Below are 26203 nucleotides of genomic sequence, written 5' to 3' on the forward strand. Positions count from 1 at the left end.
AAATTCTCATAAAACTGAAAGTTTGAAATTAAAACAAAGTAAATTACAGTATGTTAGCAATACCTCTTTCATTCCTCTTTTCTCCCGCCTCTGGAACAAACTCCCTCACTCTCTACAATCCCACTCCTCCCTCCAGGTCTTTAAAACAGCTGTTCACCACCATCTTTTATCTTCCCCCATCCAAAACCTTGATCTTTTCTACCCCCGTTAATTCACCACAGATCCACTTTTTTGAAATACCAAATTCTTTCCTGGAAGTCCTAGCAGTGTCCATGTGTTTTTTTTTTTTTTACCTCTCCCACCCCCCCCTTCCCACGCCTCCTCCCCCCAAGCCCTCTCCCTCCCACAGATCTGCCGATGTCCCTGCCCTCCATCTTGTTCTCCCACTCCCTTTATCATATTATGTTTTATGTTCTATGTGTCAGTTTGTCTTTTTGTGATCAGTTAGCTCTTACATGAGCCTCGACCTTGTATACAAAAAAAAAAAAGGGGGAGTGGGAGAGGGTGAAGGGTGGGAGTGGGAGAGGGTGAAGGGTGGGAATGCTTATAAAGGTGAAAGCATCAGATAATTAAAAAACTAAAAAAGTATCCAAAATATCCATCAGAGAGAACGGAAGAAATTGAAACAAAAGCTGCGGGTGTGATGGGCAAGGAATTGAGGAACACAATGAAGGAATGAGGGTTGGGGTGAGGGGGGGTGGGGGGGGAGGGGAGCAGAGCTCGTCTCGTTTGGGGAAATCGTAAGCACTGCTATGAGCCCTGTTGTGGCTCCTCATGTGATGTGCTCCCAATTACCGGCAGAAGGAAACACACGCCCAGACAACGCGTTCCTCATCCAATTCCTTTCCGATGACAACGTTCCTAAAGATGATCCAGAGAGACAGCGCAAACCGTTCTCTTGCGGCTCAAGTCCCCGAAATGACAGAAATTGCTAAAACGTGCCATCATCCGACGACGTTTAAGGTTTATTTGTGCAACATGGAGCATGTGACAAAATATCTTTCTTTTTTATTTTAAACCACAGCACTTAAAGCCATTTATCTCTGAGCCTGACAGAAATCCCATGAGAAAATGCCATGGTGGGCCTGTGCATTTAGAGGCATCTCTTAAGAAAAAAAAGTAAAAATAAAATAAACCCTTCAAGGCTTGGTAAGCTGCCAAAGAAGCAGAAAAAAAAAGATTTTTGGACCAAAATGCTTCCACCTGCTGCCACCATCGTTAAACAATGTTTATTCAGATTTGCCATTTCAGCACATTCTCTCTGAGCTTACAGACAATCCGCCATAAGTTGTTAATGGTACGAGGAGAGGGGAAATGAGGCAAAGCCGTTGAGAAGGACGAGTCGAGGTAGCATCGTAAAAAAGAAAAAGAGCAAGAAGCTTAGCACATTTGAATATACTGCCTTGTCTGAAGCAGCAGGCTTGAGCATGTCGTAAATGTGAGGTCCAAAGTGAAATAAAGGTCATAGGTTAAAATGCAGCTCCCCTCCCTGCCCTCCGCAACTCGGATTTTCGACTTCATGACTTGGTGCCAGGATACGGATCAGTTATTGAAGGGTGGCACAATGGTTAGAACATCCGAGTCTAGGAGGTCGGCTGTTCGAACCTCATCCAGGCTGAGCCATACCAATGACTTAGAAAATGGCAAGTGCTGCTTCCTGGTTTGATACTCTAAGCCTAAGGAAATAGTGCAGCCAAACAAAGGTTGGCAACCATTGCACAGGCTTGATGGGTCCAATGGCCTCCTCCTGCAATGAAGTTCCTTGTTGGGGAACTCATATTAAAGGATTCAAAAGCAACCCTTCAATGCCTTTTGTGTAGCTTTTTCAGAAATACGAGACCGATGACGAACATTAGCGATGCTAATAGATTGTGCGCAATTACCCACAATTTCATCGACGTGGCCCGCGATAGTTACTGCGATTGTCCTGACGGTTTGTCAAGCAGCAGTGGCAGAAAAATTACAGTGGGAATTATTCAATCGGAGAAAGTTGCCTGGGTGGCAGACCGAAGGCATGAAGTATAGGAGTAGGTACCACCGAGGCATTTTCTTTTTGTCGTACTATCAATTTGTTTGGCTCATATTGTCACGTAATCAATTTGGTGGCTGGATGTTCCAAATAAAATCGAAATGAAGTCATAAAATCCATATAAACTCCACAAAGGTACGCTAACTGCAGTGGAGCGGAAAGTACCATTCACATTTCAGGTGTTAGCCCTTCGTCGGAGCAACGGAGGCTAATGCCCGAAACGTCAACAATACTTTGCTTCCCACGCGGATCGGCATACCTTTGCCAATTCCCAGGTGATAAAACCTATTGTCCAAATTGTCCACTGATGCAAACCAACATTAACCTTGACAAAGTCTCGTATTCCTAGGATATTTGGCACATTTGGTTGAATTCCAGCAACAGCAGTGTTACTTCGATATCTCGAGAAATGTATTTTAGATTGCAAAATGAAAATACATACGAGAACAGCACCCAATAGAGCGTATACTTCCGCAAGGCTAAAAATGTTTGTTTTGTATACCACCGATAGGCCAGATCTGCATCAAGACCTGAACCATCATCTCATCGGCTTGTTCTTGTAACCTACCCAAATCCTCCACTAGGTTTTGTCATTATCTGTCAACAACTTGTTTTAAATAACACGCGAAACATCCTTTTCGGCCCTATTTTGTCAATGGCGAAGATTCATTTTGTTTTTTGTTTTTACAGCGTCGCTCGTAGGGCAAAGCCATCTAGACAAGTGTTTGTCTGTCCATATGTAATGTATGTATGTCCATCACAAACGTACACCAATCAGAGCTGAGAATCTGGTCATATGACAGGGGTGATATCATTATGGCGTACGACGGCTGACTCCACACTCTGCCATTTTGATTCCGATGCCGTTCAGGCCGAACATATCGTCGAATCTGTCATATATCACAATCGCCATGCTCTACCTTTACGCTTTTCATTCAGTGTGAAACACAAACAAACCGATTGTTAAAATGAGAATAAAAAATATCGAAAGCATGGGTGTTACGGGTCTTCCAATGACAGAGTATATACAGTCGTGGCCAAAAATATTGGCACCCTTGCACTGTTTTCAAATAACTCACAATTTTCTCTAAAAATAAATTGAAATTGACAAAAGTATTTGGTCTCCACAATTCTATATTTCACTGTTAAAATTACAGAACCTTCCTTTTTAATTCAGAACTTAATATATCCTTTTAAATCAGAAAATAAATGGAAATGGCATTGACAAAATTATTGACACCATAGACTTAATATTTGGTATCACGGCCTTTGGACAAAATAACTGCAGCCAAGCGCTTCCTATAGCCATGGATGAGCTTCCTACACCTCTACGAGCAGTTTGTCCCACTCTTATTGTGCAAACGGCTCCAGTTCTCCCAGATTTGAAGGGTGCCTTCTCCCCACTGCTGTTTTCAGATCTCCCCACAGGGGTTCAATGGGATTTAGATCTGGACTCATTGCTGGCAACTTCAGAACAGTCCAACGTTTTGTCTTGAACCATTCCTAGGCGCTTTTTGAAGTGTGTTTGGGGTCATTGTCCTGCTGCAAGACCCGTGACCTTCGACGGAGACCCAGCTTCCTGCCACTGGGTTCAACATTTCGCTCCAAAATGCCTTGGTAATCTCCTGATTTCATGATGCCATGCACACATTCAAGGCACCCAGCACCAGAGGCAGCACAGCAACCCCAAAACATCACTGAACCTCCTCCAGGTTTGACTGTAGGGAAGGTGTTCTTTTATTTGAAGGCTTCATTTTGTTTTCTGTAAACATAGAGATTATGTGATTTCCCAAAAAGCTCTAATTTGGTCTCATCTGTGCACAGGACATTCTCCCAGAAGGATTTTGTCTTGTTCATGTGTGTTTTGGAAAACTTCAGTCATGCTTTCTTATGTCTCTCTCTCAGCAGTGGGGTCCTCCTGGGTCTCCTACTATAGAACCCCCTTTCATTGAGTTGGCGACGGATGGTCCTCGAGTTGAAATTGTCGTACCTTGTGTCTGAAGGTCATCTTGAACCTGTTTGGCATTTGATCTGTTTGGTGCTTTCTCCACCATTCGAACAATCCTTCTTCGATCAAGTTTTCTCTTGCGGCCACGTTCAGGGAGGCTGGCTACAGTGCCATGGGCCTTAAACTTACTGATAACATTGCGTATGGTGGACACAGGAACATCAAGGTCTTTGGAGATGGACTTGTAGCCTTCACATTGTCCATGCTTGGCTACAATCTTGTGTCTGACCTCCTCTGACAATTCTCTGGTTTTCTTTCTTTTCTCCATGCTCATTGCGGTACACACAGTGACACAAAACAGCAGAATGCTCCTTTTCTCGATTCAAACTGGTTGAACGAGTGATTTTTTTATATATTGCAGGCACCTACAACTCACCACAGGTGAGTTCAATTCCAAAGTAAAGGAGAATCACCTGCTTGAAATGTAATTATTTCTAACAACTTCTAAAAGATGCCAATAATATTGTCTGCGCCATTTTAGGATTTCTGTGTGAAATAAGCTAAGATTTAGCAATTTTTTCAGCTTTTTTTGTTTTGTTCCACTGCAAACCAAGGACATACATATGATTGATACTGAAATTTTTTTTTATTTCAACAATTTTCTGGAACAAATGGTGCATTATTTGAAAAATGTGCAAGGGTGCCAATACTTTTGGCCACCAAATTGTTTCTTAATACAGTAGTATAGTTTGCATAATAATAATAAAGTTAATAACAATGGCATCGTAAATATAATCGTAACACTGCAATCCCTTTGTCATGAATGCAAAGTTACTGGACTGAAGCGGTGTATGGTTCATTGTGGACTTGAATCATAGAGAACAAGTAAAAAAAAGACACAAAATGTCAAAGCCCCCGCCGTGGTTTTAGTAATTTTGCTGTACGGAGTTAAAGGCTGCCATGTTTGGTTGGATGACAAAACAAAATCTTCTGCATATGTATCCTCACGTATTGTATTTGTGCCAAGATTGAAGAAAATCGGTCCATGAATGACCGAGAAATGGATGCGGACACATTTAACGAAATGGCCACCAATCGGCCATCTTGGATCTGATCTCGAAAAAAAATAACGTGTAGCCATCGTTCATTATCTCAGTGCCAAATTTGAAAAAGATCGGTAAATGCATGTGCGAGAAATGGTTGAGGATGTATTCAATATGGGGTTTTTTACAACTAAAATGGCCGCTAGTCTACCAGTCAGCCATCTTTGATCGGATCGCAAAATAAAGTGAGGTGCACATGTATGCCATCATGTACTGTGCTTGTGCCAAGTTTGAACAAAATTGGAGCATGCATGTCCGATAAATTGTTGGAGACACGTTTAAGTAACAAAATGGCTGCCAGTCGGTCATCTTGCATCTGATCTCGAAAAAAAATGACGCGCATACGTAAGCTATAATTTGTTATCTGTGTGCCAAGTTTGAACAACACCAGCAAATGCATGTCTGAGAAATGGTTGAGGACATGTTCAACATTGGATTTTTTTTACAACTAAAATTGCCGCCAGTTGGCCATCTTTGATTGCATTGCAAAACAAAATGATGTGCATATGTATACTGTCATGTATTGTCTTTGCGGCAAGTAAGAACAAAATCGGTCCATATATCTCCGAGATATGGTTGTGGACACGTGGACGCACAGACGAGACCAAATCCATAAGCCCCCTCTTGGACTATGTCCAATGGGGGCTAATAAACCAGTATCTCAATGCAATCTCTTCGTTTCCATGGTGACAGACAGGCTGGAGACTCACAGTACTTCCAAAAAAAATTAATACATACATTATTTGCTAACTGGTATCCCCACCCAGGTCATAATATCCTCTTCAACTAAAGTATCAAACAAGCCCAGCTACGCCGATGGCAGACTTTCGGTCTTGTTTTTCAATATCAAACTTACTGTTACTAGTACACCCGCTCACTACGGGAGCGACAGTATGGGCCATTCCTCTTTGGGGTATATAGAATACAGTAGATCTATGGTCGGGTCTCAATAACATTGCGTGTGTGTTCATTTACCAAGTTTCTTGTGGAGAGATCGCCAAGTGGTTTAAGCATTTGAGCAAGCACTCCATTCAAAACCATTAAGGAACGGCTGGCTTGGTTTGGCTAGATGCTTGGAAAATGAGTCCAACCTCCCTTTTAGTTCCATGTGAAACAGCAGGAGCGAGTTTCAAAAGGCCGCTACGAAAAACGCCACGTTAGCGGCAGGAAGGGTCATGTTATTTACCCAACCCTTGCGGTGTATATAGAGTACAGTAGATCTTCGCTCAGTTCTGTAAGTAAAACTTACCTCACGGGTGTCGGGATTCCTCCAAATTTTTTATTTAGTGTTACAAACAACATTAACGACTGTTTAAAAAGCTAAACAAACGTGTTTGTGGTTTATAATGTTTTTACTTCTGGTAGAGGCCATTGGTTCGTTGCTCCCATGAAAAGCTATTTATAAACGTTGACTCGACGTTTGTTCAAGAAGGAAAAACCCTTTGGGGAGGTGGGATATTATTGGTATTAATATTGTTTTGTAATAACATTAATATTATGCTATTATCGTTAGTTTTGTTATGAGAAGCGGCCTTGGGAAAACACCATGATAAAGCAAACTTAATATGGCTATACATCTCAACACGCAACCCCATTGACGGCAATGGTGGGAAAAACCCACTCGGGGGAGAAAACCCCCTTGGGGAGGGGGGCAAATGAATGCGCTACAACCTTCATTGTGTAACCCTTGGTCATCCTGTCAAGTTTGGTTGAGATTGGATAAGTATCGACAGAATGTATCGCGGTCAAAAAAATCATCAGACAGACAGACAGACGCCAAATTGCGTGTTTTAGTGTGATGGTAGACACAGTAGCCTGTAGAACATTTGAACAATGTACAACACTTTCACACCTTGTTTTGTTCAAGCAGCCCTGCTAGTTTTGGTGCAGCAAGTCACAAAAAGGCGATTCAATCCGCGGCTGTACGTCAAATTTACATTTGCCAGGAGAAAGCGTACACAAAGTGAAGGTGTCACCAGACTCGGTGGCATTGTGGCTAGAGCGTCCCATCAGAGTCTCAAAGTTCGGCGGTTCAATTCTGACCCTGGCCGGGTCATACGAACGACTTTAAATCCGGTATTTGCCATTTCCTCGCTTGACACAGCATTCAGAGGATAGAGCACATGCAAACCACATAGGATGGCAACTCACATGAAGAAGACTTATTCTTGAAATGACTCTGTTGGCTGTGGAGAGAAAAGCACCAACACTATATGGTACTGCCAGCACAAAGTGTGTTCCGGGAAGTAACTTCCCCCAAGGTCAACGGCAGTGTTTGTCTCGGATGGAGATAACAATTAGTTTACTTTGACAACCTCATTGACATGTGTCTCTCAAAATGAAGTGCAAGACACTACCATGGAGACCATCGGTTCCTGGTGGGAAAGCAGTCATGGAAAACGCATCGAGGAGTGATGGTGCCGGGGGTGTAATTAAGAGAGGCGCTTCAACGGCTGTTATATGAAACGAATAAGTAATTTGAAGCCCACAGGAATTTATGAACTATTGCCAGGAGAACTTGTCTGCCGTAGGTTAGTCATCAACTTAGGCATCGTAGCAGTCAACGGAAAAGATATTAAAACGTAAATTTTGTTTTGTGCCACCGAGGGGTCTTGGATCAATCAAGAGGGAGATTGACTTAGATGACAAAACTGTGAAAGGCACGTAGTGCCGCCGCAAGGTCAGATCATATGGGGATGGTCTAGTACACTTTGTATTGACAAAGGACCTGTACCTATTCACTCCACCTGTCTGGCACTTGGATGATAAACCAGACATGGTAGCGTAATGGTTAGACCTTCCACACTAAGTCTGGGAGGGTCGGCGGTTTGAGACCGACCTTGGCCAAGTCATAACAAATACTTTAAAAAAACCTAATAGCCTCCTCCTGTGTTCAAGTTTCTTGTAAGGAAGCTCATATTATTATTGTTCCAATTAGTGCAATGATGGGACGATGGATTAAGAAAGCTCAGCCTTACAGGTACTTGCCATGACTGGTCATGTCTGTCTGCACTCAGTCACCAGACTGTGAAAATAGCAAGAAAGAGGAATTGGCCTTACCACATACACTGGTGTTTCCAGCTGCTGACAGAATCACAGTTATTCACACAGATGAAGAACTCGTACCTTGTTTTTATTAAAATTCGGAACCTCCTCATGTTCTCAATGACAGTGTCAAGGATGGCTATGACAATACTATTTATTTTTCTGTTGACAGTAATGTTGTTTGTGGACATTAGTTGCAACTTGCACTACGTCAAGAGAAAGATTACTTTATTGATGACTAGAAAAAGTACCCGGCCGGGCAATGCAAAGTCGCTTTGTGCTGGGAATATGAAGAGAGGGTGGGGGAAGAAAGGAGGGGAGGGAAGGAGGAGGGAAGGGGGGAGGCGAAAGGGGGGATTGGGGGGAGGACAGGAGAGTGATTGGGGGGGGGGGGGAGAAGAGAGTGAGGGTAGAAAGGTGTGTGAGGGGTAGAGTGTAGTGAGGGGAGAGAGGAGTGAGGGTTGGAGAGGAGTGAGAGGTGAAGGTGAAGAGGAGTGATATTTACATGCTTGAGAGATCAGATTGCATGCTTGAGAGAAGACTTTTTACATGTTTGAGAGATCAGATTGCATGCTTGAGAGATTACTTTTTACATGTTTGAGAGATTCGACCCCATAAGACCCCGAAGACTCCAGAGACCCATAACACCATTAAGGCCCTTTAAAACCCAAAAACCCAAAAGACCATTGGGACCCCAAAGATCCCCAAGAGCCTTGAAGACCCCTAAGTACCTTTAAGGCTTTTAAAACCATGAAGACCCTTAAGATCCTGAATACTCTTTAAGACCTCAAAGACCCTTAACACCTGTTACGTGCTCCTTCCCAAACCCCGGTCACGGTGCACCTCCGAGCCCCGAGAGGAGTCACGGCAGAAAGATGTGTTATTCTGTATGTCAAAGATCAATGGTGAAACCACACCAATTGTTACCAACAAACAAATATTGTATTAAGATCACACAAGAATAACAGCACAACAACAATAGTAATCAATCGTACAACCAATATATATTTCCTATGATGGTACCATCAGGTTCGTACAATATAACTCACTGTGCTCCAAGTGAGCGAAAAGAAGAACATTCCCCAATGTCTCTATTCCGGCATCAAGCCAAAGTCGATCCGCTCCAGCGATCGTCAGAACAATGTCCAATCGAGACCAGAATCCCATTCGGATGACAGTCACAGTCCTGCTGCCAAAGCTGCGCAAAGGTGCCCTCAAGGCGACTGGGAAATCACACCCTCGGGTATGGACGTTCCACGGCTCCAAATCGGCGAACCGCAGATTTCCCACTCAAAAGTCACGTGACACACGCACACCAGATTAACATCTGAATGCGGTGAAAATGGTTGAAACAAAGTGAAAAACCTTGAGCGATGCGCAAAGCGCGCGAAACAAAATGGCCGACGGCCCATTCTCGAGGCGTAACGGCACTACGATGATTCTCCTCGGAATCAATCGCAAAACCTGACACGCAGGTTGATCTGTCACAGCGATAACAACTCTGTCGCAGGAATCCCTTTCCTGGGAAACCCAAAGTTCACTCGTGACCCTCGTTCACCAATCGTTCGCTCCAGACCTTGAAGCTGCTCAGCTTCTTGTCCGACTCACTCGCTCTGCCTTTTTTCCTCTTCTTCCTCTTCGTCGTCGTCCGGTTCCGGTTTCATTTAAAACTAACTTTTTTACCTTTTGAAAATAGTAATCTCTATCTCCCATAAACGACAACAATAATAGTACATGGAATCAAAAATGTTTACAGTGGCTGAAAACCACAACAACGGAAGTGACGAATGCGTAACACACCCCAAAGACCCTTAAAAGACTTTGAAGACCCTTTAGATCCCAATGACCCTTTAAGACCATGAAGACCCTACGGACCCCAAACACCCTTTAGACCTGAGAGACATTTAAGACCCCAAAGACCCTTCAAGAACTCTATCCACCGGCATTGCCTCAACTCACCATTTTAGATCGACCAAAACCAGCATTTTATCATTCATTGTAAACCTACCAATTATTTTGCCTTCATAACATTGGAGATTTCCCCAGAGTACCCAGGCTCGGCTGCGGAAGCCTTCACGTCGATATTGATGGTTAATTCTGTGCGAGGGGGGAAATAAAATAGCACAACATTTTTAGCAGGCTGTGATTAAACTGAAGAAGAAGAAGATGCTGGCTTTCTGTGACGCGAGCTCAGCTTCCGAAGGAAGTAGTTAAATAGCTTTGAAGCTGGGCCCTGATCGGAGTGCGTGTCCTTGGTTGGTGCCTAGCGCAGCTGTAATGCGATACGGGAGGACATTAGAGGATCAATGGAGTAACGTACTACTTTACTTATTGCTTTGCCTGAGTTCTTATTCCTATTTTGTATTTGCCATATCTGATTACTTATTCTTGTGCTTTGTTCATGTTTATAGTGGCTGCTTCAATCGAGTGAATTAAAGCCTATAAACTGGCAACGGCTTCTTTCTTCCACAATAATTTAATTAACTCGATTACCTCAATCAACCATGGACAAGGTCCTCAAACCGCAGAAGTTGGATGTGGACCCGAACACAAGCGCCGCGGAGATTCGATGGCATCATTGGTACAGCACCTTCTCGAACTATCTAACGGCCATCGAGGATCTTCATCCTGACAATCTGAACATATAAATTATGTCTCACCTGCCGTCGCCGTCTATGAACATTTTGCCGGGTGCAGAACATACGATGCTGCCATCGACATGCTCCGGGCACTCTACGTGAGGCCCAGAAACGAGATATATGCAAGATATCTTCTCGCCACACGCAAGAAAGAGGCTGGTGAGAGACGCTCGACCAAAACATGCAAGCTCTGAGATGGTTACGCAAAGATTGTAACTTCCAGGCTGTGCCCGCCGAGCAGAATGGAGATGACGCTACCCGAGAGGCGTTTATACATAGACTGCAGTCTGCACGCATACGACAGTGTCTGCTGGAAAATGTGACACTGGACCTTCAAACAGCTTTTGACCAAGCCCGTGCTAATCATGCTATAGATGTGGCCCAGAAACGATCCAAGTCCTACAGGCCACCCATTTTCCCGGTAAATGCTGCTACCGTGAGAACACGAGAAATTCCATGAGTGCCTCTCGAAACGGAAGAAGAAAATTCGCCTAAGGAACTAGATACCTCGACCTTACCAACCACCTCTGCAGCTGCCGCGGTGGCTAAGTGTTTCTTTTGTGGGTATAGGAGGCATCCGCGAAGCAAATGTCCTGCCAGGGATGCCACCTGAAACAACTGTGGAAAGAAGGGACATTACGCTAAGGTATGCCAGTCTGCCACAAAGGTAAATAAATCAACATCAGTGGCTATCTGTACTCGAGGGAAGGTAGTGGCCGCTTCACCGTGTTGCTTGTCAAAAGTGATTGTAACAGTTCAGATAAATGGACATGCGGCGGAAGCATTGATCGACACCGGCAGCTCCGAGACTTTTGTCAGCAGTGCAATGGTAAAAGACCATAAATGGAAGGTCTACCTAGCTGAAAATAAAGTAACCATGGCTTCAACGTCATTATAGTCTAGAGTACAGTGATACTGTAAACTCGAGCTAGCCATAGCGGGATTTACCTATCGTGCTGTAAAGTTGCTGGTACTGTGAGATGTATGCGCACATCTCCTCTTGAGACACGACCTATTAAAGCAGCACTCGAAAGTCGAGATACCCTTCGGTGGAGAAAAACCTCCTTTGACAGTAAGTGCATTAACTACCGCTACAGTATTGCAACAACACAACATGCATTTTTAAGGCCATTTTCCCTGCTAGAGCTGGGGTTAGCCTTGCGGTCCCCATGACAATCTTCTCCATTTTGCCCTATTTTCTGCATCTCTCCTTGTTAACCCCCTTGCCCGCATTTCTTCTTCCACCATTTTTAGCCAAGTCTTTCTTGGTCTTCCCCGTCCTCTACTTCCTTCTACATTAATTTCCATCACTCTTCTCAACCAGTCACTTTCATCCTTCCTCAACACGTGACCAAACCATCTCAACCTGTTCCTCTTCACAGCATCAATCACAGGCAATATTCCCATCAACAACACAACAACATGCATTTTAAAGGCCATTTTCACTGCTAGAGCGGGGGTTAGCCTTGCGGTCCCCATGACAATCTTCTCCATTTTGCCCTATTTTCTGCATCTCTCCTTGTTAACCCCCTTGCCCGCATTTCTTCTTCCACCATCTTTAGCCAAGTCTTTCTCGGTCTTCCCCGTCTTCTACTTCCTTCTACATTCATTTCCATCACTCTTCTCAACCAGTCACTTTCATCCTTCCTCAACACATGACCAAACCATCTCAACCTGTTCCTCTTCACAGCATCAATCACAGGCTCTATTCCCATCATCTTTCGCAATTTATCATTTGTCTTCCTCTCTCTCAACGATACTCCGCACATCCGTCGAACCATTCGCATTTCCACCCTTTCCAACCTTCGTTGCTGCTCTACGTTCATTACCCATGTCTCGCTCCCATAAATCATAACACTTCTCACACATGCAGCATACACCTTTCCCTTCAGCTTCAACGACACTCCCCTCATCATCAGCACGCCACTCAATTCCCGAAACTTCTTCCATGCACATCTCACTCGAGCAACCGTTGCCGAGTCTGATCCACCTTCTCCATTCAGCATGTCTCCGAGGTAGCAAAATGTTTTCACACCTTCCAGCTTCACGCCATCTCCAAGATCCAACTCAACATTTCCTCCATCTGCAGCTCCCTCTGTGCACACCTTACATTTGAATGTAGCTGCCACACTGGTTAATGACCCTCTCAGACCACTACATTTTTGATGAACCCACTCAGCGCACATTGTACACTGAATGGAGTTCACTCCGACACCCTTCCTACACACAGCACAGGGCCACTTCCCAGTTCTTTCCACCTCACCACATGCTTTACCACTTGCCATCACCTTCGTCTTTCCGATATTCACCTTCAGACCTTTTGTCTCCATACATTCCTTCCACGTGTTCATCTTTTCCTTCAGTCCATCCATACTTTCCGCAATCAACACCAGATCATCTGCATACAACAACTCCCACGGTAAACCCTCCTTTACGTTCTGAGCCAGCACCTCCATCACAGCTACAAATAGTAGTGGACTTAGTACCGACCCCTGATGCACTCCCACCTTCACCTCAAACTCACCACTGTTCCCGTCCTTCGTCCTTACAGCTGTGTGTGCTCTTTTGTACATTGCCATCACTACTCTGATCAACCATTCCTCCACTCCTAACTTCCTCAATGCCCATGTCAATACTTTGCGTGGAACCCGATCGAATGCTTTCTCCAGATCAACAAACCCAAGAAACAACTTCTTCCTCTTCTCCATGTACTTCTCCTGCAACTGCCTCACAATGAAAAGCGCGTCTGTCGTTCCTCTTCCTGGCATAAATCCAAACTGCATTTCGTCGATCTTCACTTTCTTCCTTATCCTCCTCTCCAACACCCTTTCCAATACCTTCATTCCATGCTCCAATAACTTCATCGCTCGGTACGAGCCACACTCCAGAGGGTCACCTTTCCCCTTGTATAGAGGGACGAGGGTACTCAGTTCCCAATCCACTGGAATGCGGCCTTCTTTCACCACCAGATTACAGATCTCTGTCATTCTCTTCACACCCCAACTTCCTGCTGCCTTCAACATATCTCCCACAACTCCCGTCGGCCCTCCCGCTTTTCTACCCTTCATTGCTTTTATCGCTTCCTCAACTTCCTTCTCAGTTATCTTCTCTGCAGGTCCTAAAACTGGGTTACTCTCTATGTTGCCATCCCATTCATTCTCTGTATTCAACAGCATTTCCATATATCTTTTCCATCTTCCTTTAATTCCATCTGGGTCGACAACGATTTGTCCCACTTCATCCTTCAAGCAGCTCACCCCCATCACATCACACCTCTCTTTCGCTATCTGCTTTGCAATCCTGAATACCGCTCTCTGACCCTCTTCCGAATCCAAGCGTTCTCCGAACATTTTCCTACATGCCTCCTGCGCCTTTGCTACCTCTTTCTTTGCAGCCTTCCTGGCTGCCTTATAACTTTCATGCTCTGCTGTTTCTGCTCCCGTACCCTTCGCCTTCTGCCACTCCTTGAACTTCTTCCTCTTCTCGTCAATCGTCTTTCCAACTTCATCATCCCACCACCATGTTTCCGAGTGCCTTGGTGGTCCTTTTGTCCATCCACATACCTCACCAACGGCTCCCAACAGACTAGCTTTCATTGACATCCAACCACTTTCAAGCTCAACCACATCATCCTCGACCCTACTCAGCCTCTCTTTTAATGCCTCCCTTACTGTCACCTCTTTCAACCTCCACACCTTCATTCTCGGTTGGTACTTCACCCGCCGAGCTCTCCTCGCACCTTTCACCCTTACGTCGCAGACAACCAAGTGGTGCTGTGAAACAGCCTCCTCCCCCGGGATCACCTTTGTGTCTCGGAGGTGCCCCCTATCTCGCCTACGCACCATCAGGTAGTCAACGGTTGTCGTCGACCCACCTGACGTGTATGTAACAAGCTTATTATCCTCTTTCTGGAACTGAGTGTTACAAATCAACAAATCAGCTCCATCAGCAAACTCCAAAATCCTTTCACCTTCTCCATTTCTCACACCATATCCATAACCCCCATGAACTCCTTCAAAACCATCCATACTCCTTCCCACATGTCCATTTAGGTCTCCTCCTACCACAACAACTTCCTCATCTTTCACGTTTTCCATCAGCTTCTCTATCGCACACCAGAACTTGTCCTTCTCTTCATTGCTCCGACCAACCTGCGGAGCATATCCCGAGATGACGTTCACCAAGAGCTTTCCAATCATCATTTTCACCATCATCAACCTATCACTCACTCTAGTCACACTCACCACACTGTCTACAAACTCCTCAGAAAACAGGACACCAACACCATTCACGCCCTCCAGGCACCCTTGCCACACAAACTTGTATTTCTGTCCCTGCCTAGCCTTCACCATTCTCACACCACTTCCCTTCCATCTCGTCTCTTGCACACAACATATGTCCACTCTTCTTCTGACCAATACTTCCACCACTTCTCCTGATCTCCCTGTCATTGTCCCTACATTCCATGTCCCAAACCTCAGAAACCGATCTCCACTTCGGGCTGTACCCTGCCCACATGTAGTTGTTATTGTCATGGTTCTCTTTTTGAGGCAATGTTTTTTTTTATTCCCATCATCCCATCATCCCATCATCTTTCGCAATTCATCATTTGTCTTCCTCTCTCTCAACGATACTCCACACATCCATCGAACCATTCGCATTTCCACCCTTTCCAGCCTTCGTTGCTGCTCTATGTTCATTACCCATGTCTCGCTCCCATAAATCATAACACTTCTCACACATGCAGCATACACCTTTCCCTTCAGCTTCAGCGACACTCTCCTCCTCATCAGCACGCCACTCAGTTCCCGAACAGTATTGCCACGCTACAGTATTGCCACCCTCACTATTTGCAAATTTATCTCCTGATTGCAAACCAATAGCCATCAAGTCGCGGCGATATACTAACGCCGATGCTAAGTTCATCACATCTAAAGCCAAGAGCCTATTCGATGAGGAAATCATAGAACCCAGCGATTCGCCATGGCGCGCAAAAGTACTGGTGACAACAAATCGGAACCATAAAAGACGAATGGTTGTTGACTACTCGCAAACGATCAATCGATACACTCAACTCGATGCATATCTATTGCCACGCATAGACGAGATGGTAGGAAATGTAGCTAAATACCAAGTATTCAGTACAATTGAATTGCGTAGCGGCCAACCATCAGATTCCTATTGCGGAAAAAGACAAACCCTATACAGCATTTGAGGCGGGTCAGAGACTTTATCAGTTCCGCAGAATTCCATTCGAAGTTACTAATGGGGTAGCAAGTTGCAACGAATTATAGACAACATAATTTCGGAGGAAAATCTGAAGGACACCTATGCTTACGTGGATAATGTCATGGTGTGCAGAAATAATCAGGTAGAGCATGATGCAAATTTGGACAAGTTCCCAAATATCACCAGAAAGTATAACCTGACATTCAACTATGACAAATGTGTGTTTTCTGCAAAGACTATTGATTTACTCGGCTATACGATAGCCAACGGCATGATCAAGGCCCGATCCGGAACGCCTGCGCCCCCTTCGGGAACGACAACCTCCTCATGATATTCCGTCATTGCGTCGCATAATGGGTATGTTTGCACACTACTCGCAATGGATTACCCGATATTCTGAGAAAATTTGTCCTCTCGTGCAATGTCGAAGTTTCCCATTACCAATGGCTACCGTAGAGGCTTTCAAAAGTCTCAAGGACGACATCGCGAACTCGGTGGTAATGGCAATTGACAGTACCATACCGTTCATTGTGGAAACTGACGCTTCAGATCATGCAATCGCCGCAATGCTTAATCAGTCTGGCCAACCCATTGCATTTTTCTCGAGAACTCACTCTGGTATTGAACAGCGACATTCGGCAGTAGAGGAGGCTACGACATTGCAGAGGCACTATGTAGATGGAGACATTATTTGCTGGGCAATCACTTTCAACTCGTTACTGACCAAAGGGCTGTTGCATTTATGTTTGATGGTAAAAACGCTGGGAAAATTAAGAACGACAAAATAATGAGATGGCGCATTGAATTGTCTTGCTATAGCTACGGCATTGTTTATCGACATGGAAAAGACAATACTGCAGCAGACACCTTTTGACGGATCTACTGTTCAGCAATTACTGGCAAGACCCTACAAGACCTCCATAATTCGTTATGCCATCCAGTAATAACAAGGATGGCTCACTTTGTACGCTGTCACAATCTACCTTTTTCCATCGAGGATGTTAAAAGAATGAGTGCTTCTTGTCCAGTTTGTGCTGAACTCAAACCCAGATTCCATACGGCTGCTCCAGGCACAATGATCAAAGCTACTTCACCCTTCGAGAGGCTAAACATTGACTTCATAGGGCCTCTACCTTCAGACACAAACAATCGTTGCATGCTAACAATTGTTGACGAATTCTCAAGGTTCCCGTTTGCCTTCCCATGAGTTGACATGACTTCAGCAACGGTCATGAAATGTCTCTCTCAACTATTCACTGTCTTTGGTTTGCCTTCCTATATACATTCAGACCGAGGTTCATGCTTCATATGTCTGATTAACTCAAACAGTTTCTACATGGACGCGGCATTGCCACCAGCCGAACTACGAGCTACAACCCTCGAGGTAATGGATTGGTGGAAAGATATAATGGCATCATCTGGAATAGTGTGACTTTGGCTCTGAATTCGCGAGGACTGATGATTGGACAGTGGGAGGTTTTCCTTCCTGACGCTCTGCATTCCATACGCTCACTGCTTTTCACATACTCTAATGCCACTCCGCACGAACGACTGTTTGCCTATCAGCGCCGATGCAACAGCGGCCACTCTGTGCGTACCTGGTTGGGTTATCCTGGCACTGTGCTCATGAAGCACCCTGTACGCCTGAGCAAGTATGAACCAAGGGTGGACGAAGTGGAACTTATCGATGCCAATCCTGAGTATGCTCACGTTAGACTCCCTGACGGCCAGGAGACTACTGTGTCAATTCGCCATTCGGCACCCCCTGGAGATAGTACCTCTGTGCACGAGAGGGATAATATATCATGCCCATGGGGCAACAGTATCCAGGGTGCGACACTGGTGAGGAAACCCCAATTTCTCCGTCTATAGCGAACGAGCGAGTTAGCACGCCAACAGGGAGGCTCAGCGGGCCTCCACCATCCCCGTCGCCAGCTGGGATTCCCAAATATACTGACGAGGTCGTCGAGTCTCCTTCACGCAAAACCCCCATTTACTCTCGAAGAGGGCGACTGATAAAGGCTCCAAAAAGACTCAATCTGTGAAATGACAAAGCTAATGCCTGTAACATAACATCTAACCAACTGAGGTCTAGTGCCGATTTTGCTATACAATCTGAATGTGAGGAAAAACTTGTCTACTATGCCAGCGATAATTATTTATAACACGTCTACCATGAATATACAAATGTTAGATTGCATACAGCATGATCACTATCGAGAAGATTAGATCTTAGAATGTTTGTTTCTATCAGCAGTTTCTATCACCATGTATCTCTACTTGTTATTTATTTATTTATTTGGTATGGGGGTGGTGTAATTGAATGTGTCTCTACTTTTTTTTTTTTTTTTGTATACAAGATCGAGGCTCGTGAAAGAGCGAACATTAATCACACAGATGACGGATCTACTGTTCAACTCCATACTCCATAATCACATAACCAACTCCATAATCACACAGAAGCAACTCCATACAGGTTGCTTCTGACAATCCAGACTTGATCTGCTTAACAGAGACTTTCCTCCTTCAAGATGTCTCTGATTCCTTAATATCTCTTCCTGGTTACTCCCTCCTCCGGTATGATAGACCTGAGCCTCGGCCTGGTGGTGGGGTGGCTATCTTTATCAAAAACTCTCTTCCTCACTCTCCTTGCACTGCCCTCTCTCCTCCTCACCCCCAGGAGTACCTCTGGCTACGGCTTCCTCTCCGCTCCCACCTTTTGTTCATATGTGTTCTGTACCGTCCCCCAAACAGTGATGACTCCATCTACATTTCACTGTCTGACAACATGGACCAACTTCTATCCACTCATCCCAACTCTCTCTTCCTCATATGTGGTGACTTCAATTGTCATCATGCCAGCTGGTTGGGTGTGGGTTCCTCTCTCACCAGTCATGGCACCTCAGCAAAGGACTTCTGTGACTCACTGGGATTGACACAATCTGTCAATTTCCCGACCCGGATCTCAGCAAATGGAGTATCTTCTCTTCTAGACTTGGTTATGACTAACTTCCCTGCTAATGTCTGCTGCTCTTCTTCTGCTCCAATCGGTTCTTCTGATCATGTGCTTGTTAAAGTGGACATCTCTCTGGCCATTCTCAGAGAGCCTCCTCAGCGTCGACGAGTCTGGCATTTCACTCAGGCCGACTGGGACGGTCTTCAAGCAGCCATCAATCGTCTGGATTGGTCTCCCATCTCCACTGCCTCTGACATCAATTCTTCCTGGGAATTCTTCCAAAGCAAACTGATCTCTCTCATGCATAGATTTATCCCATCTCGCCTTCAGTTGTCTTACCCTTCCTCCCGTCCATGGTACACTGAATCTTGTGGTGAGGCAGTTGCCCTGAAACAACTTGCCTTTGCCTCTTGGAAGGCTAATCCAACTGAAGGAAATCTCAGTTCCTTCCACCAAGCTCGGAACAAGTGTGTGTCTACCCTCAGGAGTGCCAGGAAGCACTATCTCTCCTCACTCAAGAATGAACTCTCAAACCTGTCTCCTTCCTCCAAATCCTGGTGGCGTCTTGTCAAATCCGTTTCTGGTGTTTGTTCCCCCTCCATCCCCTCCCTTACCTCAAATGGCCACACAGTTGACATCGCACGTGACAAAGCCGAATGCCTCAACTCTGTGTTTGCCTCAAAATCCTTAGTCCCAAACCCATCTCTATCTGTTCCCACCTTTCCCAGTCGAACCAAACTGCTCCTGGACTCTGTGACCTTCTCTCCTGACAAGGTGGCGGAGTTTTTGTCAAACCTCGACTCTGATTCTGCAACTGGACCAGATGGCATCAGCCCACGGGTCCTAAAATCCTGCTCTGCCGCTCTATCTCACCCTCTCTCTGTTCTTTTCACCCTATCTTTTGCTCAAGGTCATCTGCCAGCATCCTGGAAATCAGCAAACATTACCGCTTTACACAAAAAAGGTGCAAAAACAGATCCTTGCAACTACAGACCAATCAGCCTGCTCCCAATTATCAGCAAAGTCATGGAATCCATCATTGCTTCAGATATGAAATCTTTCCTCTTCTCCAATGGCTTGATCTCTGATCATCAATTTGGTTTCAGACCAGGTCACTCTACTCTGGACATGCTGCTTCTGCTGTCTCAACAATGGATGGAGGTCCTCAATGCCAAACAGGAAATCAGAGCTGTCTCCCTTGACATATCACGTGCCTTCGATACGGTCTGGCACCCAGCTCTGCTCACCAAACTCTCCTCCTATGGTATCCATGGAAATCTCCATGCATGGCTTGCGGACTTCCTCTCTGGTCGTAGTCAACGTGTGGCCCTGAATGGATTTCTCTCATCTCCCCTTCCCGTTCAGGCTGGAGTTCCCCAAGGCAGTGTGCTGGGCCCTGTGCTTTTTCTGGTCTTTATCAATGATCTCTCCGACTCTCTGGAAAATCCTCTGTATCTCTTTGCTGATGACTCCACTCTCTGCCGCTCCATTCCTCTTCCCTCAGATCGGCAGTCTGCAGCCTCCTCACTCTCTGAAGACCTGGACAAAATCACAGACTGGTCAAACATGTGGAACATGTCTTTCAATCCTGACAAATCTCACACTCTTACTATGTCTCTCCGAAAAGATCGACTGGACAACCCTCCCATCTACTTTCTCAACAATCCTCTCCAAGAAGTTCTGTCGTTAAAGCTTTTCGGTCTCACCATCTGCCATGATCTTTCTTGGGAAAACCACATTTCCAAGCTGGCCTCCAAAGCCAGTCGCCGACTGGGCATCCTCCGTCGTGCGAAGTCCTTCCTCGGCACACCTGAGCTCCTCACCACATACAAGGCTTTCATCCGCAGCTCAATGGAATACTGTTCTCCCCTATGGGCTGGTGCTCCTGCCTCACACCTGGCTCGGCTTCACGCTGTTGAATCCAAAGCTTTCAGAATCATTGGAATCTCCCGCGATGAAGCTATCTCTGTGGGCCTTTCACTCACTCACCGCAGGCAGGTAGGTGGTCTTTCTGTCTTCTACCGACTCCTCTCCGGCCTTGCTCCCCCAGCTCTCTCTGTGCTCTGTCCCCCAAATATTCCTACAGGTCGCACAAGATCTGCCAGCCACCCTCTGATGGTTAAACTGCCGAAATCTCGGCTCTCTGCTCACCTTCACTCTTTCATTCCTCTTTTCTCCCGCCTCTGGAACAAACTCCCATACTCACTTCAATCACACTCCTCCCTCCAGGTCTTCAAAACAGCTGTTCACCACCATCTCTTATCTTCCCCCATCCAAAACCTTGATCTTTTCTACCCCCACTAATTCACCCCAGATCCACCTTGTTTGAAATTCCAACTTCTTTCCTGGAAGTCTTGGCAGTGTCCATACGTTTTATACCTCTCCCACCCCCCCCCTTCCCATGCCTTCCCCCCAAAGCCCTCCCCCTCCCACAGTTCTCTCGATCTCTCCATGTCTCTCGGTCCCTGCTCTCAAATGTTGTGTTTGTGTCCTTCCCCCTCTCTCCCCATCTTGTCTACCGCTCCCGATGTTATTTGTTTTGTGTGTCTGTTTGTCTTTCTGTGTGATTAATGTTCGCTCTTTCACGAGCCTCGATCTTGTATACAAAACAAAACAAAACAAAACAAAAAAAAGCAGTTGAATAAATTTACCATGTAGTAGCGAACGATTCTATATTGTATTCTGTAGGATGAGATTACATCTGTTAGATGTTAGAATCGTCGGAGTCGCACCGATTCAAATGTAACCAACATTCATTGGAACGACTTGGGCAACCTTGTTGAATTCTAAAGGTGGGGTGTATGTGATGAAAGCACAGGCCATGTGACCAACAAACGGCAAAGGACATGTCACCAGCAAGCGACCAATGGGTTGTGAAACCACCCGAATGAACGAGGGAAGGAGGAATGAAACCTTCCTGGGGGGGGGGGGGGGGATTTAATGCACGCACGTGACCAACCTCAGCTAATGGGAGGCTGTGGAACATTCTGGAAGCTTTTTGGGTCTGATAAAAAAAACCCGCCCATCGCATTTTCGCCCCTCCCGCTTCGCCGACGCCCCTCTCGCATCGCCGACGCCCCTCTCGCATCGCCGACGACCCTCTCGCATCGCCGACGACCCTCTCGCATCGCCGACGACCCTCTCGCATCGCCGACGACCCTCTCGCATCGCCGACGACCCTCTCGCTTCGCCGACGCCCCTCTCGCTTCGCCGACGCCCCTCTCGCTTCGCCGACGCCCTTTGTCTCTTCACCGACCTGCAAGTGTTGATGCGAGGAAAAATTAAGACTTAAAAATTACATTAAGACTCTGATCCGGCCGCCTTCTCTGACCTGCAAGCAAACTCGCTCTCTTTGTGTTGACCTCTCCCACGATTCTGCTCGAAGCTGGCTGTCCGAAGTGCTGGTTCATCTTTCCTAGGCAGCAATTGATCAGAGCTGAAACTCGTCTCCTCAGTGAAAGACACATGAAAGCCCACTTGGAGTTTGCAATAAAGCACCTAAAGGACTCTGACTGTGAGGAACAAGATTATGTGGGCTTTCCTGTGTAAGGGAGTGGGAGAACAAGATGGAGAGCAGGGACATCGGGAGATCCGTGGGAGGGAGAGGGCTTGGGGGTGGAGGCATGGGAAAGGGGGGGTGGGGGGATGGGGGGAAACCAAACAGTTCAATCTTGGTTTCATAAGACCACAGAATCTTGTTTCTCACAGTCTGAGAGTCCTTTAGGTGCTTTTTTGCAAACTCCAAGCGGGCTTTCATGTGTCTTTCACCAAGGAGAGGCTTCCGTCTGGTCATTCTGCCATAAAGCCCAGATCGGTGGAGTGTTGCAGTGATGGTTGTCCTTCTGGAAGTTTCTCCCATCTCCACACAGGATCTCTGGAGCTCAGCCAGAGAGACCACAGGGTTCTTGGTCACCTCTCTTACCAAGGCCCTTCTCCCCTGATTGCTCAGTTTGGCCGGGCTGCCAGGTCTAGGAAGAGTCCTGGTTGTTCCAAACTTCTTCCATTTAAGAATTATGGAGGCCACTGTGCTCTTGGGAACCTTCAATGCAGCAGAATTTTTTTTGTAGGCTTCCCCAGATCTGTGGCTCGACAAAATCCTGTCTCTGAGCTCTGCAGGCAGTTCCTTCGACCTCATGGCTTGGTTTTTGCTCTGATATGCATTGTCAGCTGTGAGCCCTTATATAGACAGGTGTGTGCCTTTCCAAATCATGTCCAATCAATTGAATTTACCACAGGTGGACTCCAATCAAGCTGTAGAAACATCTCAAAGATGATCAAGAGAAATGGGAGGCACCTGAGCTAAATTTCAAGTGTCATAGCAAAGGGTCTGAATACTTAAGTCGATGTGATATTTCAGTTTTTTCTTTTTAATAAATTTGCAAAACTTTCTAAAATCCTGTTTTCTCTTTGTCATTATCGGGTATCGAGTGTAGATTGATGAGGGAAAAAATTAATTTAAACGATTCCAGCATAAGGCCGCAACATAACAAAATGTGAAAAAAGTGATGGGGTCTGAATACTTTCTGAATGCACTGTATGACAACAGTTTTCAAAATTTAAGCTTTTTAATTTGAAACGTGTCCCACTGTCCCCCCAAAAACATTGGAATGTCCGAATATAAAGGGTGCATCGTCTTGAGATGATAAATCGCAATACTCGAGAGCATGTCCACGCAAGTACGTTGCTGCTATTGATATCATCACACACACACACATATTTTTGTTGATTAAATCCATCATTCCAGAATACCTCATTTCACAGCTGATTCAGATTCCCTTTGCACACATTTAAAGCTACATGGCTGATAACAACAACAAAAAAAATCACGATTTCATTTTCCTTTTTGGAATTTCCAAGATTTCCTTTATGGAATCGTGCATTTGATATGACATACTTTGCTATAAACGAAACAATTTGCCCTCGTCATGTTTCACAGGTTATGGTCTTTGTCTCCCATTCCACCAATCAATGGCATGTTTCAAGCAGCCCAATTCCATCTCAAAAACCTGAATTCATAAGAACAATAATGACATTGACAATAATTATGATAATAGTGCTCGATCTATTCTCACTACATCTTCACCACCCAAACTCCCAGTCTCATACCCTCTTCCCACCTCTGCTCTTGTACACAAGTTACCCTTTACCCTCAAATCAACATACAACAGGTACAGGTTCTTGCCTGGTTAATGGTATTGGCAGAACAGGAGGTAAGCCCAGTGCCCAGAGAAGCAGCCAATAGGAGTACAGGGTCAAAGGGCACGGGGGCCATACCAAAGCCTGCTGCAGCTGTAATGACCACAAGCCCTAGATGATAGGATTGGGAAGAGTTCAGGGAAATGGGAGAGGGCGCAATTGTATAATAAATTGGTAGAGCCAAAGGCAATGTGATACGAAAATGTCTGACATTATTCGTCGATCAATTACCCTAAGTATGCTGATGTATGCCCACAACCAAGTTGCAAAAAAACATTTTCAGAGTAACCTCACCAGTGAGTCGGATCTTGGAAAGGCGAGCATAGATCCCTGGCAGCATTCCAAGGTCAATGCGCATCTCGGACCACTTTTTCCGACCGTCCTCTGGATTTTCCTCCATTTCGGTCTCACTACCATTCCTTCTTGCAGCACTCCCATCACTCTCTGCCCCTTTGGGACCGGGCGCAACGGTCGACCCATTATCAACTGCAGGCAAAGGGCGAGTTTGTACTGCCTGAAGTGTGCTGGAGCCTCTGCCATCTCGGCTGAATACCATCAGCTGTACAAACACAACGCACAACATCAATCAATCAATCAATCGCGATCTCATATCCTCTCTGCTGCCAAAACCATGAAGATCTCCTTCAATAACAAAACAAAACCGCTTCTGTTGTAACTTACAATAGACTGCCGATTCGCATTATGATGGGCAGATACGTTCCATGGACTGATATCGTTTCATAATGTTGTTTTAGTGTGATACCTTCCCACAAGCACAAACTTTCTTACCAAATAAATAAAAATATTAGGCACTCCATAGCATGTAGTACGTATTTCCCCCCCCCCCCCCCCCCACCACCTCCTTCCATCATAAAAATTATATATATATATATATCCCACCAGGGTGAAAAAGCAACGTTTTCAATGGCAGAATGGGAAACTACTATATTTGCAATTGGTTTGACAAACCATAAGATTGGCAAAGGAAACATGAACCCTCCGGCCCTCCGTCTCCACTTCACAGTCATTTGACATGTTCGTGAAACGGCAACTTGGGAAAACGGTGCAATTAGGAGAACCGTTATATTTCCAGGTGAGCGTTAAGTTAAACTTAATCGTGGGGAAAAAAAACTTTTCAACTGCTGTGAACACAGGCGGCACACACTGCTTCCATCGACATACTTGCATTTAACCTGAAACCTTCCACCGAATCAATTTAGGACAATTTACTGGGCAGACTTGCTAATTCAAGTGCCTTTCTTGTCCCAGTAATGTTGGGAGCACAAAGCACTATTTTGTGTGTGACAGAGCTAGATGAAATGGTATTATGGAATAAGAAAATACATAAACCACACATACCATACAACAAGAAATAATGTACTGTAATAGCAGCACTTTACATGAGCGGTGAGGTCGGTTCGTCAGCATGCCAAAACATCGTGCCAAAATCAATAACGACAAGTTCTTCCAATTCTGGCAGGAATTTCAAATATATACGAGTATTATACAACCTCTCTGCTCTCCCCAGCGTCGCGCCCCATGTATGCTCTCCCCAGCGTCCTGCCCCATCTCTGCTCTCCCTAGCGTCTCACCCCATCTCTGCTCTCGCCAGCGTCTCGCCCAACCTCTGCTCTCGCCCCATCTCTGCTCTCGCCAGCGTCTCGCCCCATCTCTGCTGTCGCCAGCGTCTCGCCCCATCTCTGCTGTCGCCAGCGTCTCGCCCCATCTCTGCTGTCGCCAGCATCTCGCCCCATCTCTGCTCTCGCCAGCGTCTCGCCCCATCTCTGCTCTCGCCAGCATCTCGCCCCATCTCTGCTCTCGCCAGCGTCTCGCCCCATCTCTGCTCTCGCCAGCGTCTCGCCCCATCTCTGCTCTCGCCAGCGTCTCGCCCCATCTCTGCTCTCGCCAGCGTCTCGCCCCATCTCTGCTCTCGCCAACGTCTCGCCCCATCTCTGCTCTCACCAGCGTCTCGCCCCATCTCTGCTGTCGCCAGCATCTCGCCCCATCTCTGCTTTCGTCAGCGTCTCGCCCCATCTCTGCTCTCACCAGCGTCTCGCC

The 26203-nt window shown here is 45.8% G+C and overlaps 1 protein-coding gene across 2 annotated transcripts in view; it reads right to left on the reverse strand.

Annotated features, from left to right (window-relative positions):
* COX10 (cytochrome c oxidase assembly factor heme A:farnesyltransferase COX10) overlaps positions 1-26203 on the reverse strand; it is a 62098-nt gene that overhangs the window by 27792 nt on the left and 8103 nt on the right. For both annotated transcript variants that reach the window (XM_078778745.1, XM_078778746.1), the window contains 2 exons: positions 24440-24704; positions 24132-24256 (listed from right to left, as the gene is read on the reverse strand). In XM_078778745.1, coding sequence (XP_078634871.1) covers positions 24132-24256; positions 24440-24704 — 390 coding nt within the window. The remainder of the gene's footprint in view (positions 1-24131; positions 24257-24439; positions 24705-26203) is intronic.

The sequence above is a fragment of the Myxine glutinosa genome, chromosome 5 (assembly GCF_964187855.1).
Source record: "Myxine glutinosa chromosome 5, kmMyxGlut1.1, whole genome shotgun sequence".
Taxonomy (NCBI): domain Eukaryota; kingdom Metazoa; phylum Chordata; class Myxini; order Myxiniformes; family Myxinidae; genus Myxine; species Myxine glutinosa.